Genomic DNA, 15,669 nt, shown 5'->3' on the forward strand with positions numbered 1-15,669 from the left:
GGGTGCGCCGGCGGGCAGGCAGCCACGCGGGCGTGTGGGCAGTCAAGCGGGCGCTCGGGCAGCAACGTGGGCAGGGAGCGGGCTCGTCCGTGAGTAGCAGGCAGGGGCGGGGAGGTCCGCGCAGGCGTTCAAACGGGTCAACCGGCAACCCGTCGAGTCAACCCGAACCCAATCGATTTTTCAAACGGGTCGAATCTTGGAACACGAACCCGACCCGTTTCCAAAACGGGTCGAGTCTAACCCTAAAATTTCAGATCGGGTTCGAGTCTGTTTTCAGATCGTGTCAAATATTAACACCCCTAATAAAGGATAACAATTTGGCTTTCCAATCTTCCAACAAAGAGGAAACTTAATGATACTATCATTGTTTCAAACTTTCAAATTGCGACGAAATTCATATTTCCAAACTATGGTGATCAAATCTAGGGTTGAGTCAAAATAAAGAGACATGAATCATTTTATATGAAATTATGTGAGTTAAAATCTCTAAGGGTAAATTAATTTTCCTAAATAATGATTGATGATTTTAGGGTATGATATTGTACTTCTTTTATTACTAGTAATCATGTATTCATTAAAAAAATCAAATAATTAAAAATGATTGTAATTTCATTCAAAATGAAGTTTAAATATACAAAGAGATTTAATTAGAAATTATTATTAAATTATAAATAATGATATATATATATATAAATAAAAAATAATTTATGATAAATCATAGTATGTTAAATAGCTCATCTTGATCTTCTGATTTGTGAGCTTTATTTTTTATTTTTTTGGGAATGAGGTATCCACCCGCTGTCACAGCAGAAGGGGATCGAGCTTGGTGGCGTGACTAACCTTTGACTGACTTAGATGAGGCACCCACCCCAGAAATATCATGGGCCACACTTGATTGGACCCCACTTAAAAGACGCTGCCGCTCGAGGGGAATCTAGCACGAGTTTGAGGGTTCTCAATTGTACTTACACACCAACCAAGCTAAACAGTGGTTAGAGCTTTAATTAGTAATGAAAAGATCTTGAGTTTGACTCATAATTGTTTGTATAGATTTATCTTAATTCATGCAAATGTAAAAAAAAAAAAACATGGTACGTTAAAGCAATTAAAATGAAAAAGACAGATCACTATAGTTCAGAACATGATTTGCCAAAATCTTTAGAATATTTTCATCAGAGAGCACAGTTCAGTTCAGTTTACAGAGGCAATAGCAGCAGCATATCAATGGAGTCTTCAAACGTCGGGGAGAATGGATTTGCTGTAACCACTCTTATCATCATAGTACTTAGGGCATCTCCAACCGAACGCTAAACGACTGTATGGAGTTGTTCCCTCGCTCCAACCGAACTCCAAAATTTTCGCCATTTAATCGCAGGTGAACAGTGCGACGCCAATATTGGCGTCGCACTGTTCACTCACGCCATTTTTTCTCTCAACCCGAAAAACGCACGAAAGGAGAGCGATCGTTACCTTCTCAAAAACACCTAAAATGGCGTTCGATTGGAGCATCCCGCGCCATTTTGGAGTTTTTGCATTACTTTGCCGTGAAAAATGGAGTTTTCGGTTGGAGATGCCCTTAGACCACAGCATCACGCCGCCATATTTGCTCGATTCCTGAACCCTCGGAAGCACAATATACCTAAGCTCACCGGGAAGAATGAAGCCGCTCCCGGCCGCATCCGGCGCCGCTGGCAAACCGAGAAAGATCTTGCCCGCCTTCGTCGACTTCGTCCACTGCTTCCACGCATCCATCAAATCCCCCAAATGCTGCTTATCAGAAAACTGACATGGCGGGTTGTTGTAGAATACCCAGACATTGTCAAAGAGGCCGGTGTCCAGAGCTTTGCCCACCCAGGCGTCCGGATAGGGGCATTGCGGGGCCGCCGTGAGGTAAACCTTTTTGCCCTGATTGCTATAGCCGGAGAGATAGTTGGCTAAGTCATCATAGTGGTCGGGGCTTCCGCCTTCAATGTCGAAGTCCACGCCGTCGAGCACGGCGTCGCCAAGTGGCCGTTTGGAGGACTGGCCGCCTAAATAGTTGTTCCATATGTAGGTGGCGACCTGACGGGCGTCGTCTCGGGAAGTGAGGATGTAAGAGCCGGCGGCGCCGCCGATGGAGAGAAGGACTTTGATGCCTTTAGCTTGGCATGACTTGATGTCGCTGCTAGGTGAGTACAACCATTGGAGTAAGGGTCGCAGTGGCCGGCGAGGTTGAGCTGCGGAGTTTGGCCGTTACCGAATGAGCAAAGGAAGGAGAGAACGACGTAGCCGTAGTCGCCGGAAGCGCAAGTGTCGGCGAGGGTGCCTTCATTCCCGTTTTGGCCCCAGTAGATGGCGATTTTACCGGCTTGGGAGGCGGGGAAAGGGGCGGCAGCTAGGAGCAGGAGAAGGCAAATAAAGGATTTTTTAGAGGTAATCGATGCAGATGATGAAGCCATTGATTTGAATGCAATTGGTTAGGCGCCATTGCCGGCCTGACTGAAATTTATACAGAATTTCCAAATTGTTGAGTGTCTGATTGGATTCGGACGTGGAGGACGCTTAGCAATGGCAGAATCGTGGAAGAAGGATTACGTTGGCTAATTATTCAGTTTCATGCAGATAAGTGGCTTATAATTACATTTCTTTTGACTTTGAGGTTTGATTAGTTAGTTAAGTAGAAAGGGTTAGATATAAGTTTAAAAGCGTACGCAGTAAGAATCTGAGTATTTATTTAATTTATTTAGGAAACTATCGCTGCAATCAAATAATGATAAAATATGTCAATGGACGTCCAAATAGTCTGTTTGGTTTGCTGAAAAAGAATAAAGTAAAAGAAATATAATATAAAATAAATTTAGTATAGATATATCATCAAAATCTATGATGATCTGACACGAATCTTGAGGTATATCTCAATTAAAAACTTTTAAAATTAAATTTGAAACTGTCTTAACTATGGTTTTAGCAAAGTTATAGTCAAATTGAACATCTCAAGAAGGCAAACCCAACAATAAAAAAATCAGTTAGATCTGAGCCCAAATGGGATCAAACTAAGGGACATAAACATATTTGGAAGGTTTAAACCATTAATTGGATGGTCAAATGATATCCAAATATGTCATGTTTATAGTCGAATCGAGTGGCTTGATGAGACGAATCCATCAAACCTAAGATCTCTCAATTACAATATCATTGAGCAATTAAATGGTTAGAAAACACTCTATAATATGGGGAATCATTATGGGCCATCTGATGGAGCGCTCCGAATCTACCGTGGATCTTCTCCATATTTATATGACGTGCTACTCATAAAAATTTATAAATAGACCCTCATTCTTTGCATGAAGGGGCCTTTGTATGCACGATCTCTCCTAGACTTCCACCACACTACAGGCCGGTTGCCAACTGCCGCCAAACTTTCGCCAATTGTCGTCAGACTTCACCCAACTTAGGGAAAAATTAAAGACGATTTTATTATTCATAGAAAATTATATCATCTTTTATCAATTAAGCACACTTCTTTTAAAGATTTTTTTCTTTTGTTGAAAAAATAATTACGTAGTAAGTATAATTTTTCATGTAATATTGAGGACACAATAGTAGGGGTGTAAACAAACCGAGCCAAGCTAGACTCACCTCTAGCTTGAGCTTGAGTTTAATTAATCAATTGAGGATCTCCAATCATGACATGCTTATAGTCGAAACGAGCGGCTCGACGAGACGAATCCAACGAGCCCAAGATCATCAAATTTTGATGTCATTAAGACAGTGAAATATCCATTGAACGGTGCATGATCGTAGGAATCAAGATCGGCCATCCATTCGAACCACTCCAACTTTACCCCTGATCTTCTACTTATTTACAACCCATGCCACTCAATAATTCTATAAATAGAACCCCATTTTCCTCATGAAAAACGGGGGAGGAAGCCAAGAGAGAAGGAGGAAAAGAAGGAAGAAAGCTCTAACCGCCTAGCTCCTCCTCGACCACTGCCGGAGTACTGTCGGACCACCAAAGTATGTCGGAGTGCTTCCGCATCACCTCCGTAGTTCTACCGCACCACCACCGGAGTACTGCCACACCACCGACGGACCACCAAGGGACGCTGAAGTGCCATCCGAAGCTGAAGTACCCCCTGACACTGAAGTGCCACTACCGGTCTTCAGCCTGACACCGGAGTTCTGCCGGATCGCCACCTGACATTGGAGTGACGTTGGACTCTTGCAAAACTCTTAGTTGATACTTGTAATCTGGTCGTCTTCAAGGACGAGTCAGATCATTGTACTTTTCTCAAATTCTAGTGTAATCATTTTCAACTGGGCTAGGCCCCGTAGTTTTTCCCTTTTCCCGGGTTTTTCACGTAAAAAATATTGTGTTCTCTGTGTGTGAGCTGGATATCCGTATAATGCTAAGACGTAGATTTATAACTCTATCGCCGCGTATATTCTAGCCCGTAACAAGTATAGATATATCATCAAAATCTATCATGATCTGACACGAATCTTGAGGTATATTTCAATTAAAAACTTTTAAAATTAAATTTGAAACCATCTTAACTATGGTTTAGCAAAGTTATAGTCAAATAGAACATCTCAAGGAGTCAAACCCAACAATAAAAAAATCGGTTAGATCCAAGCATAAATGGGATCAAACACCAAGGGACATAAACATATTTGGAAGGTTTAAACCATTAATTGGATGGTCAAATGATATTCAAATATGCCATGCTTATAGTTGAATCGAGCGGCTTGATGAGACGAATCCATCAAGCCTAAGATCTCTCAATTACAACATCATTAAGCAATTAGATGGTTGGAAAACACTCTATAATATGAGGAATCATTACGGGCCATCTGATGGAGCGCTCCGAATCTACCGTGGATCTTCTCTATATTTATGTGGCGTGTCACTCATAAAAATTTATAAATAGACCATCACTCTTTACATGAAGGGACCTTTGTATGCACGATCTCTACTAGACTTCCACCACACCACAGGAGGGTTGCCAATTGCCATCAGACTTTCGCTAATCGTTGTCATGACTTCACCCAACTTGGGGAAAAATTAAAGACGATTTCATTGTTCCTAGAAAATTATATCATCTTTTATCAATTAAGCACACTTTTATAATTTTTTTTTTCTTTTGTTGAAAAAATAATTACGTAGTAAGTATAATTTTTCATGTAATATCGAGGACATAATAAAGTAGGGGTGTAAACAAACCGAGCCAAGCTAGACTCACCTCTAGCTTGAGCTTGAGTTTGATTAATCAATTGAGATCAAGCTCGAGTTTGATCATTATTCTATGAGTTTAAGCCGGCTCATTTAATATGAAACAGATAAAAAAAATAAGATTTAAGTAATTATTATGATAAAATGATTTAAAAAATGAAAAGCAAAAATAACAATGATAAAGAATAAGTTAATATAAAAAATGAGATATAATTGTTAAATATTTATAATAAATTTATTCTTAAAATTCTAAATTTTAATTTATTTTAAATGAATTTTTTACTAATATTATTTTATTACATGAGTCGGTTCGAGAGCTAACGTGTCTAAGTCTGAGCTGACCCAGATTTAGCTCTTTAGCTGCGTCATGAGCCATTTATCGAGCCCAATCATAAAGGTCAAAAACATAGGGTAAGCAATACATTAAAATTGTATTAATATACTATATGAACAATACATATATTGCAGAATCTCTGCAGTACAATGAAGACTCACCAATGCAGCAAACAAAACAGAACGCCCACACAAACACTTTCAAAAAAAGTAGACATTTTTCAAACAGAAGATCGAATGGCTTGACTATACCCTGTCTGGATATCATAGTATCTTGACCACAGCATCACTCCTCCATAATTACTCGACCCTTTCAACCCTGGAAGCACCTGAGAAGTCAGCTCATCAGTCGGGATGAAACCGCTCCCGGCCGCGTCGGCCGCCGCCGGCAGACCCAAGAAGAATTGGTTCGCCTTAATCCCCGTCGTCCATTGGTTCCAAGCGTCCTGGAGGTTGCTCGGCTCTCCATCCGAGAACTGGCATGGCGGGTTATTGTAGAACTGAACCCAAATGTAATCGAAGAGACCGGTGTCGAGTGCTTTGCCCACCCATGCATCGGGATAAGGGCATTGTGGCGCCGCCGTCAGGTACACCTTCTTCCCCTGGTTGCTGTAGGAAAAAAGGTAGTTTGCGAGATCGTCGTAGTGGTCGGGGCTTCCTCCCTCAATGTCGAAGTCCACTCCGTCGAGCACCGCGTCGCCTAGCGGTCTTGATGAAGATTGGCCACCTAAGTAGTTATTCCAGATATAGTCAGCCACCTGGCGTGCGTCGTCGTCGGAGGTGAGGATGTAGGATCCAGCGCCTCCGCCGATGGAGAGGAGGACCTGCACGCCCTGTGATTGGCAAGCATTGATGTCATCCGTTATGCCGGTGCAGCCACCGGAGGCGGGATCACAGTGACCGGCGAGGTTGAGCTCAGGAGTCTGGCCGTTGCCGAAGACGCAGAGGAAGGATACGATGGCGAAGGCATAGTTTCCGGTGGCACAGGCATCTGCGAGGGATCCTTCGTCGTCCGATTGACCCCAGTAAACGGCTATGTTCCCGGCTCGGGAGGTGGCGCAAAGGGCTGTGATAAGGAGCAGGAAGGACAAAAAGGCCTTCATTTTGGGCTTGCTAATTCTCTGCTTTGCTCGCTTGTAATTGCAGAATGCATCACAAGGCCTTTATATATAGCCAAAAGAGAGAGAAATCTTCAAGGTGCTCATCATTGGGCGGAGCGACGACGAACACTGCGTACGTTCACTTTCCAAGCTACTATAAATTAGATAGAACTTGCCGCCCCGATCACGGTGAAATAGGACGTGTTGATTACTATCGAGTATCGATTTTTCTACTTGTGTGGATATGGCGACCAGCGTACGTTGTTAGAATCTATGCACTCTTTCGCTGTTCTTGATCAAAATTAGAGATTTTAATAATCTGTCCGGTGGTAACTGCGGAGACAAATCTTGAAAGTTGTATTCAATCATACTTGGCCTAAAGATGGAATAGACCCGGGCTCCCAAACATAGGGGCTACTGGCTTTGAAATTATTATGTGCGGTCATCGGAGATTATTTTGAGGCGAATTAAGACATGTCATCAGTGACGGAGCCAAAAATTTTATTCAGGGGATCCTAAATTAAAATACTTTTGTTTACCATCTTATATGAAATGCTAGAATACATTAAAATAATTGTCCATGAGTCTTTCGTGGTTCTCATTTAGATTTTCTTGTATCCGATTAATGCCACATTTTACTAACTAGAAACATCATCTTTGCTATTGGAAAGTTATTTGACAAATATCTTCAAATGAATAACATGAAAGTTTGCATATATAAATTATGATGCACTTATATCCTAGTCGAGGAGTCTGATGGCAAGAGAATTTTTGTTTCTCTTTGTTCATTCTATTTATTCTCTTCCTTGTTTGAGCTTCATTCCATGAGAAATGAGGGGTTAATTTAAAAATTTTGGTAGTGATATGATAAATAGGAAGGAGATCAAGGATAAGTTGGAAATTATTTGAATGGACAGCCGATGTTGATTCTCTTGATTGTGAACTATTTATTGCGCATTTGAATACTTTAATGATATCAAAATTTGGTGATCTTTGACTCATTGGATTTGTCTCATCAAGCTACTTGATTCAACTATAAGCATGCTAGTTTGAAAGTAGTTTATTCCTCCAATTTATGGTTTGAACTTTTCAAATGTGCTCCGGGTCTTCGATTTGGATCCATTTGGGCTCAGATTGAGTTGAATTTGGTGTCGTTGCATTTGTAATTCTGAGACGTTTAGTTTGCCTATCAGTTTGCTGAAATCGAAGTTTGGATGATCTCCGATTTAGTTCAGAAGTTTCAAACTTGATTTTGCCTCGAGATTTGTAATCAAGATACATTTTTTATGACATATCATAGATAAAAGGCATAGATGCACATTTTTTTAATCTTTTGATGATATTTTATTTCACAAAATTTTGAGTATGAATTGCACGTTCTCTCTCTTTCTTTCTCAAAGGTTAATAGTGCACTTTTTCTTTTTTTTAGGGGCGGCACGTGCCCCCTTGCCCCCCGGTCCCTATACACATGTACACCACATTATTTTTTTGATGTACATTGGTACTGCGTGTACATTGGTACTGCGTACCGCTGTGTACCAAATGACGTGACGCATCATGCTCACCTTCGAACAGTCCAATGACCACACGTAATAATTTATATGTGCTTTATATTTATTTAGACTAGACGGCATGACAAGTAATTGTTATAAATCTTGTTATATTTTTTTTTATTTAGTGTAGTCTAAATAGGTCTTTTTCTATAGTGGCAAATAATGACCAATATCTATAAATAGAGGGTCTCAGGGTAAACCCTAGACATCTAATGGTGGCATTCAAGTTTTGTACTCAGACTCCATTGTTTTCATTTGAGCTTACATTATGGCTTCCATTTGGCCATCCAACTTTACAGCCAATGCATCTGTTTGCCTCAACATCATTTAATGGAGGAGCCTATAACTCTCATAGTCTTATGTTGATAGCTTTGTTATCTAATGGCTCAGAGAATTTGAAGTTTCTTACATCGCTAATAAAAGTACTCACACAAAGCTAGCAGCCCGTAAAATATTTCAAGGCTAGCTATTAATCTTTAGGCTTTCTCTTAGTGCTAGTAGTTTAAGAGTTTTGCCTCAAAGTTGGTTAAAGCAAGAAGGGACTTACCTAATATATTGGATATATATTTTCTATGTTTTTAGCTATGCATTTTATGCATAACTCAAAGTAAGAATTAGTTAAATCTTGTGTAATGTAGCAATTTTTGTAGCACTTAGGCTTCGTATGAGGCGGTTTTTTTGTTGCTTCTTAAAATAGCTTTTTAGTACAAAATGCTAATAAAATTTTTAAGAAGCAGTAAGAAAATTTTCCCAAACGAGGCCTTAATCTCCCAAGCCTATCAATATGGTATTAAGGAATAATTTGACACCATAAAATTTTTACTTGTAGAATTTCTCTCTCCATATTTTCAAAATTTCATATATTCACTCTTTCTCTATCTAATATTTATATTTTGTCGTCCTAAATTCTAGTTGGAAAGATTAAGGTGTCAATACAACCTGATTGGATCCAACATCTATGGAATCAACCACAATGATAGATGGATACTCATAAATATGAAGGAGATTTTAATGCCTAAATTTCATTATTTACATCATTTAACACTCTATGAACTTTATTAGTGAGCTTGTTGTCACTAGGAGTTGAGAAGAGATATAAGCCGAATCTCTTCATTGTTGAAGAGGATATAATGACAAAGACTCAACCTAGGCAAATATATTGCATGGACCCCTTAGTGCCCTCACTTATGAAATTTGCTAGATCTCTCCATTGCTAGGTCCATTGGTGCCCTTTCTCGCAAAATCTCATCCTCATTGGCAGGGGCGGATCTTCCTAAAGCCAGTTGCCCCCCCTAAAAAATTTTATTATATGATTTTTCAGGTAATTTGTCCCCGTCATATGTTTTTCAGTCTTTATTACAATGATTCTTAGGCAATTGCATCACTTAAAACTTTTAAGATGCTATGATCTTTAGACAATTTCTCCCAGTATTGTTGCGTCCTGGAATATTTGCGGCGGTAGAGAAATATATGGTTTAACGTCTTAGCATTGTACGAAGATCCAGCACACAAGCGGATAAGAGAGGGGGTTAAACATTCGTAAGAGACACCAGAGTTTTACGTGGAAAACCCCTGAAAAAGGGAAAAAACCATGGGGCCTGGCCCAGTTTGAATGAATCCACTAGTATTTGCAGTCGATTACAAATGAGGCCCTTCCTTTGGAGAAGGCCTTGTATTGATGTAGCAAATATATATCATATAGATTGCATTACATGGTAGGCGTTATATATACATGTTTGTTTGGTCGGAAGGATCGTAGTCGGCAGGAGACCGGGGTCAGAAAGACCATTGTCTGGTGATGGAGGTCGGGCGGACCGCAGTAGGCGACGGAGGTCGAAAGGACCGTAGTCAGCAGGAGACCAGGGTCAGAAAGACCGTTTTCTGGTGATTGAGGTCGGAAGGACAACAGTAGGCGACGGAGGTCTAAAGGACCGTAGTCGGCAGGAGACCGGGATCAGAAAGACCGTTGTTTGTTGATGGAGGTCAGAAGGACCACAGTAGGCGACAAAGGTCGAAAGGACTTTAGTCGGTAGTATTCTGGGAGAACTGTGGGCATCAGGTGGTGGCCTGGTGGAGCTCAAGTCCTCAAGTAGTGGTCCGGCAGAAGTCTGGGCCTCATGTGATGTTCTGGTGGAGCACACTACCTTTGATGATGATCTAGCGAAGACAAGGTCCTCTAGCAAAGGTGAGGGCCTCTGGCGAAGGTGAAGTCTGCTGGTAAAAGTGAGGGCCTCTGGCGAAGGTGAGGGCCTCTGGAGAATGTGAGGGCCTCAGATGAAGACGTCAGGTCTGAACGTCGGGCCTTGAGCAGAACGTTGGGCCTTTAGCAGAACGTTGGGCCTTGAGCAGAACGTTAGGCCTTAGCAGAATGTCGGGCCTTTAGCAGAACGTCGGGCCTGAATGTCGGGTCTGAACATCGGGCATTGAGATGGTGGTGCGGCAAAACTCCGGCGGTGGTCCAGCGAGGCTCTGACGGTGGTCCGGCGAGGCTTCGGCGGTGGTTCGGCGGTGGTCCGACGAGGCTCTAGCGGTGGTTCGACGGTGGTTGAGGAGGAGCTTCTTCCTTCTCTTCTCATCTTCTCTTCTTGCTTGGACCCCCCCCCCTTCCTTGTGAAGAATGAGGGCTCTATTTATAGATTTTATGGAGTGTCATAGCTCGTAAATAGGCATGAGATCAGGGGCGAATAGGGAGTGGTTGAATGGACAGCAATATCGAATCCTATGATCGTGCACCGTTCGGTTGACATTTTAAGGTCTTAGAGATGTCGGAATTCGGCGATCTTGGGCTCATTGGATTCGTCTGGTCGAGACTCCGATTCGAGTATAAGCTCGTAAAAATCGGAGACCGTTTGGTAACTCAAACAGTGTTATGAAGCTCCCAACAGCGCTTCGGGTCCTTAATTTGGACTCATTTGGGGTCGGATTGAGTTGAATTTGGTGTCGTTGGATTCGTATTTCCGAGACGCTCAGTTCAACTATAAGTTTGTTGAAATCAGAGTTGAGATGGCCTCCGAATTAATTTTTGAAGTTTCCAACTTGATTTTGCATCGAGATTCGTGCTCAATCAAGATAATTTTTGCATGACGTATCAAGTATAATTGAACACATTATGCATATGCGTTATTGTTAATGAACAATATATCAAATACAAAGAGAAATGGTAAAAGGAATCCAGAAATATCCTTATAACCAAAATTTGTTCTGGGGGTGCTGCCCCTGGAAACCCCAGCAGTGGCGCTCCCTTGACCCTGCGACCTCAACCCCTGCAGGTCGAACCCCGCTAAGGAGCGTTACTCCCTTGAACCCCCGACATATATGCAAAATCTTTTCACTTTTACTTACATCTTAATGACCACAATTATCACCATAATATTGGCATAGTCGCAAAAAAGAGATCCTATAGATATAATCGAACTACTTAGAAAGTAGCAGCTGGTTCACATTCAATAAATCAGCCTATCTATATTGAGTCATTGAGTGCGATGAAGCATAACAGAATATACAGAGAAAAATTAAAACAAAAGCAAACCAATTCATCATCATATATGAACAGAACAGCAAAAACATCAAAACAACTAACATCAACACCCTATCCAATACATCACTCGTCGCGGCTTCAATCACAGGCTACCGCCCTGGCATTTCGTCAAACACATCAATCAACAATTTTTACAGCTTCATAACATCACAGTCTCCTCAAACAGAGGATACAATGGCTTGGCTATAGCCGGTCTCCACATCATAGTATCTCGACCACAACATCACCCCTCCATAGTTCCTCGATCGCTTCAATGCTGGAAGCACCTGAGCCGTCAAGTCATTTGTTGAAATAAATCCGCCGTCGGCCGCATCGGGCGCCGCCGGCAGGCCAAGAAAGAACTGCTTTGCCTGAATCGCTGTAGTCCATTGGTTCCAGGCTTCCTGCAGGTTGCTCGGCCGTCCTTCCGAGAACTGGCAAGGCGGGTTGTTGTAGAACTGAACCCAAACATAGTCGAAGAGACCGGTGTCCAGTGCTTTGCCGACCCAAGCATCCGGATAAGGGCATTGTGGCGCCGCGGTGAGGTATACCTTCTTCCCCTGGTTGCTGTAGGCGGAGAGGTAGTAAGCGAGGTCATCGTAGTGGTCAGGGCTGCCTCCCTCAATGTCGAAGTCTACTCCGTCGAGCAAGGCGTCGCCGAGGGGCCTTGACGAGGACTGGCCGCCTAAGTAGTTGTTCCAGATATAGTCGGCCACCTGACGTGCATCGTCGTCGGATGTGAGGATGTAGGATCCAGTCCCTCCGCCGATGGAGAGGAGGACCTTAATGCCCCGAGACTGGCAGTAGTTGATGTCATCGGTTAGGCTGGTGCAACCACCGGAGGCGGGATCACAGTGATCGGCGAGGTTGAGAACGGGAGTCTGACCATTGCCGAAGTTGCGCAGGAACGATATGATGACGAAAGCGTAGTTTCCCGTGGCGCAAGTGTCAGAGAGGGATCCTTCGTTGTTTATCGCACCCCAATAGATGGCTATGTTTCCGGCGCTGGAGGTGGCGAGAAGGGTGGCGGTGATGAGTACGAAAGACAACAAAGTCGTCATTTTTAGCTTTAAAGTATGCATCTTTTGTAATTTTAAGCTGCTCATAAAGACTTGATAATATATAGAGAAAGAAAAGCTTCGGACTTTGTTGAAAGCCTGACGAAGCTGCTAATGATTGGGGAGTGGCGAACGCAATCTAAATTAGATAGAACTTGCCGGCCCGAGTACGGTGGGCAGAGTTGTGGATCTGTTACTTCGTTGATATTGATTTTGATGTGATAAGTACATAGCCACAAGCGTACGTAGTTAGGGTTAATTATATGTTGCTTCGCATTAGAAGACCAAAACTAAACGAGTCTGAACAAGTTATTTTACCTGCAAAGTGCAGACTGCAGAGAAAAATCTAAGGTATCTGCAGCTAATGAATTTGATTGATCACGCTAATTGTTTGGTACTTATCTTTAGTCGATTCCTCTTGTTATGATTAAGTTTTATTTGGGATGACTTTCTTATTACTTCTTAAAGCAGTTTTTAGTACAAAAATTAAATTCATTTGAGACAGTTTTTCACTATTTGTTAAAGCAACTTTTTGATGTTGATGTGATAATTATATAGCCACAAGCGTACGTAGTTAGGGTTAATTATGTGTTGCTTCGCATTAGAAGACCAAAATAAACGAGTCTGAACAAGTTATTTTACCTGCAAAGTGCAGACTGCAGAGAAAAATCTAAGGTATCTGCAGCTAATGAATTTGATTGATCACGCTAATTGTTTGGTACTTATCTTTAGTCGATTCATCTTATTAAGACTTAGGTTTTATCTGGAATGACTTTCTTATTAATTCTTAAAACATCTTTTTAGTATCAAAATTAAATTCATTTGAGACATTTTTCCACTGCTTGGAAAAGCAACTTTAATTTTTATACTAAAAAAACTGCTTTAAGAAGTTGTAGTTAGAAAGCCATCCCAAATGAAGTCTAAATTTTACTTAAATTCTTAAGATTTACTTTCAAATATGCTTGGAGTACTATCACCTCCCTTCTCTCTCTCTCTCTCTCATTGTTTTGGAGCTCCATCTTTTTAGGTATTTCGAGGCTCGTTTTAAAAGTTTTAAAACTCTTTCAACACAAAATAAACTAATTTAAAACAATTTTTATCAAATGAGCTTGAACTTGAACGGTTGGAAAATTTCTATTATGAGCTCATATAAATATTAAATTATACATTATGTGTTACCTTGTTTTTAAACCTATAAAATTATGATCATATTAAAGATTATTTATTATTTGACTTTTGAAACATCTCATTAACTTTTCATATAAAATTTATTATGTGTAGAGATCAAATACAACAACAACAACAACAACATCAAGCCTTTATCCCACTACGTGGGGATGTGTAGAGATCAAATATTTAATTTTATTTTTATGATGAGTTAAAATAATATAAATGCACTCAAATATAAATATGATCATTATCTTCAATCTAACAATTAAAAAAAAAAAAAAACTCTCTCTCAAGAAATCATTTTTAGATTGGAAAGCTGAAATCCCAACTTTGTTTTTAAATAGATTAAGGCTTCGTTTGAGACAGACTTTCTTCCTGCTTCTTAAAGCAGCTTTCTAGTTCAAAAATTTTGGGACGGCTTTCTTCCTTCTTCTTAAAGCGGCTTTCTAGTTCAAAAATTTTAATTTTTGAACTAGAAAGCTGCTTTAAGAAGCAGGAAGAAAGCCGTCCCAAATGAAGCCTAAGACTTCGCTTGAGAGCTTTCTCACTGCTTTCTAAAAAGGCTTTTTAATAAAAAAGAATTTTGAACTAAAAAATTTTGCATAAAAAAACTTTTTTAGAATGCAATAAGAAAGCCGTCCCAAATGAAGCCTAAGATACGCTTCTCACTAAATATTCTAAATATTTTGATATGAAATTTTGGATGGATGGTTTCATCTTCAATTATTATAAATAAGAAGAGGCTCATTCATTTGCAACCATATTTTCAAGGGGGATTTACATAAGTACCACTTTATTTCATGCTATTTACATATCTAATACCTAAAACTTTAATATTATATGCCTACCACTAATAGAATTAATATGGGTGCATGAAATGAAATATTAAAATTTATACGATGGTATGGGTGGTAAGAATGAAATATATGAGTAATATATTTGATATTAAAATTTTATATGAGTGGTAGAAATGTAATATTAAAGTTTTAGGTGTTAGATATATAAATAGCATGAAATAAAATGATATGTATGTAAATCCCCTATTTTCAAATGTTAATTCCATAATAATTCGAATGGCATAGGGCTTTCTATTAATGTTCTGGCAAATCTACAAAAGCCCATAACATAAAAATTAATTAGTACCATGGCCCAAAGGCCCAAGTAAAAAAAACCTTGATCATTTTCCAAATTTTTTTTTCCAAAAAAAAAAAAAAAACCTTGATCGGACTAGCGATGTTGTCAGAGTTTAAGGAAATATAAATGCTTTTAAATCATAATTTTATATTAAAATAATATGCATTATTTGAATGAAATTAATAGATAATTTAATTTAGCTAGAAAATGTTAAATAGTTTTTTTTTATATCAATACACAAATCTTATATATATCTCAATTCGTCATCAACTAATAAAAGATATTTTCATATATTTTTTTCGAGCAAATAAAATTTATTTTCAATTCCTTTACTGTTCTCATTTCTTTTGCACTCTATGAAAAATTTAGAAAGAAAAAATAATAGGAGTTTTCTCCATTAAAATAATTTTACTAGCATATGTCGCTTGATTAGTGCAAATGATATTCTTCCTCATAATTGATGAATACATTTATAATGCGTTAGACATTAACTGTGTGAGATGAAATGCATGATAAAAGTTGTCAAAAGCTTGAGATATTCTAATTGTTTCTCAATATATCAATTATGATGTGTTTAATAATTATCTTT

At 39.8% G+C, this 15,669-nt stretch overlaps 1 protein-coding gene and 2 pseudogenes across 1 annotated transcript; all 3 read right to left on the reverse strand.

Annotated features, from left to right (window-relative positions):
- Positions 1–1,233: 1,233 nt before the first annotated feature.
- Positions 1,234–2,438, reverse strand: LOC110099831 (annotated as a pseudogene).
- A 3,331-nt stretch (positions 2,439–5,769) lies between these two features.
- LOC110099830 lies at positions 5,770–8,525 on the reverse strand (annotated as a pseudogene).
- A 3,367-nt stretch (positions 8,526–11,892) lies between these two features.
- On the reverse strand, positions 11,893–12,800 carry LOC110099835 (hevamine-A-like). The gene has a single exon (XM_020827126.2). The coding sequence runs from the start codon at positions 12,798–12,800 to the stop codon at positions 11,898–11,900; it is 903 nt and encodes a 300-aa protein (XP_020682785.2). The 3' UTR covers positions 11,893–11,897.
- Positions 12,801–15,669: the final 2,869 nt, after the last annotated feature.

This window comes from Dendrobium catenatum, unplaced genomic scaffold (assembly GCF_001605985.2).
Source record: "Dendrobium catenatum unplaced genomic scaffold, ASM160598v2 fragScaff_scaffold_1608, whole genome shotgun sequence".
Taxonomy (NCBI): domain Eukaryota; kingdom Viridiplantae; phylum Streptophyta; class Magnoliopsida; order Asparagales; family Orchidaceae; genus Dendrobium; species Dendrobium catenatum.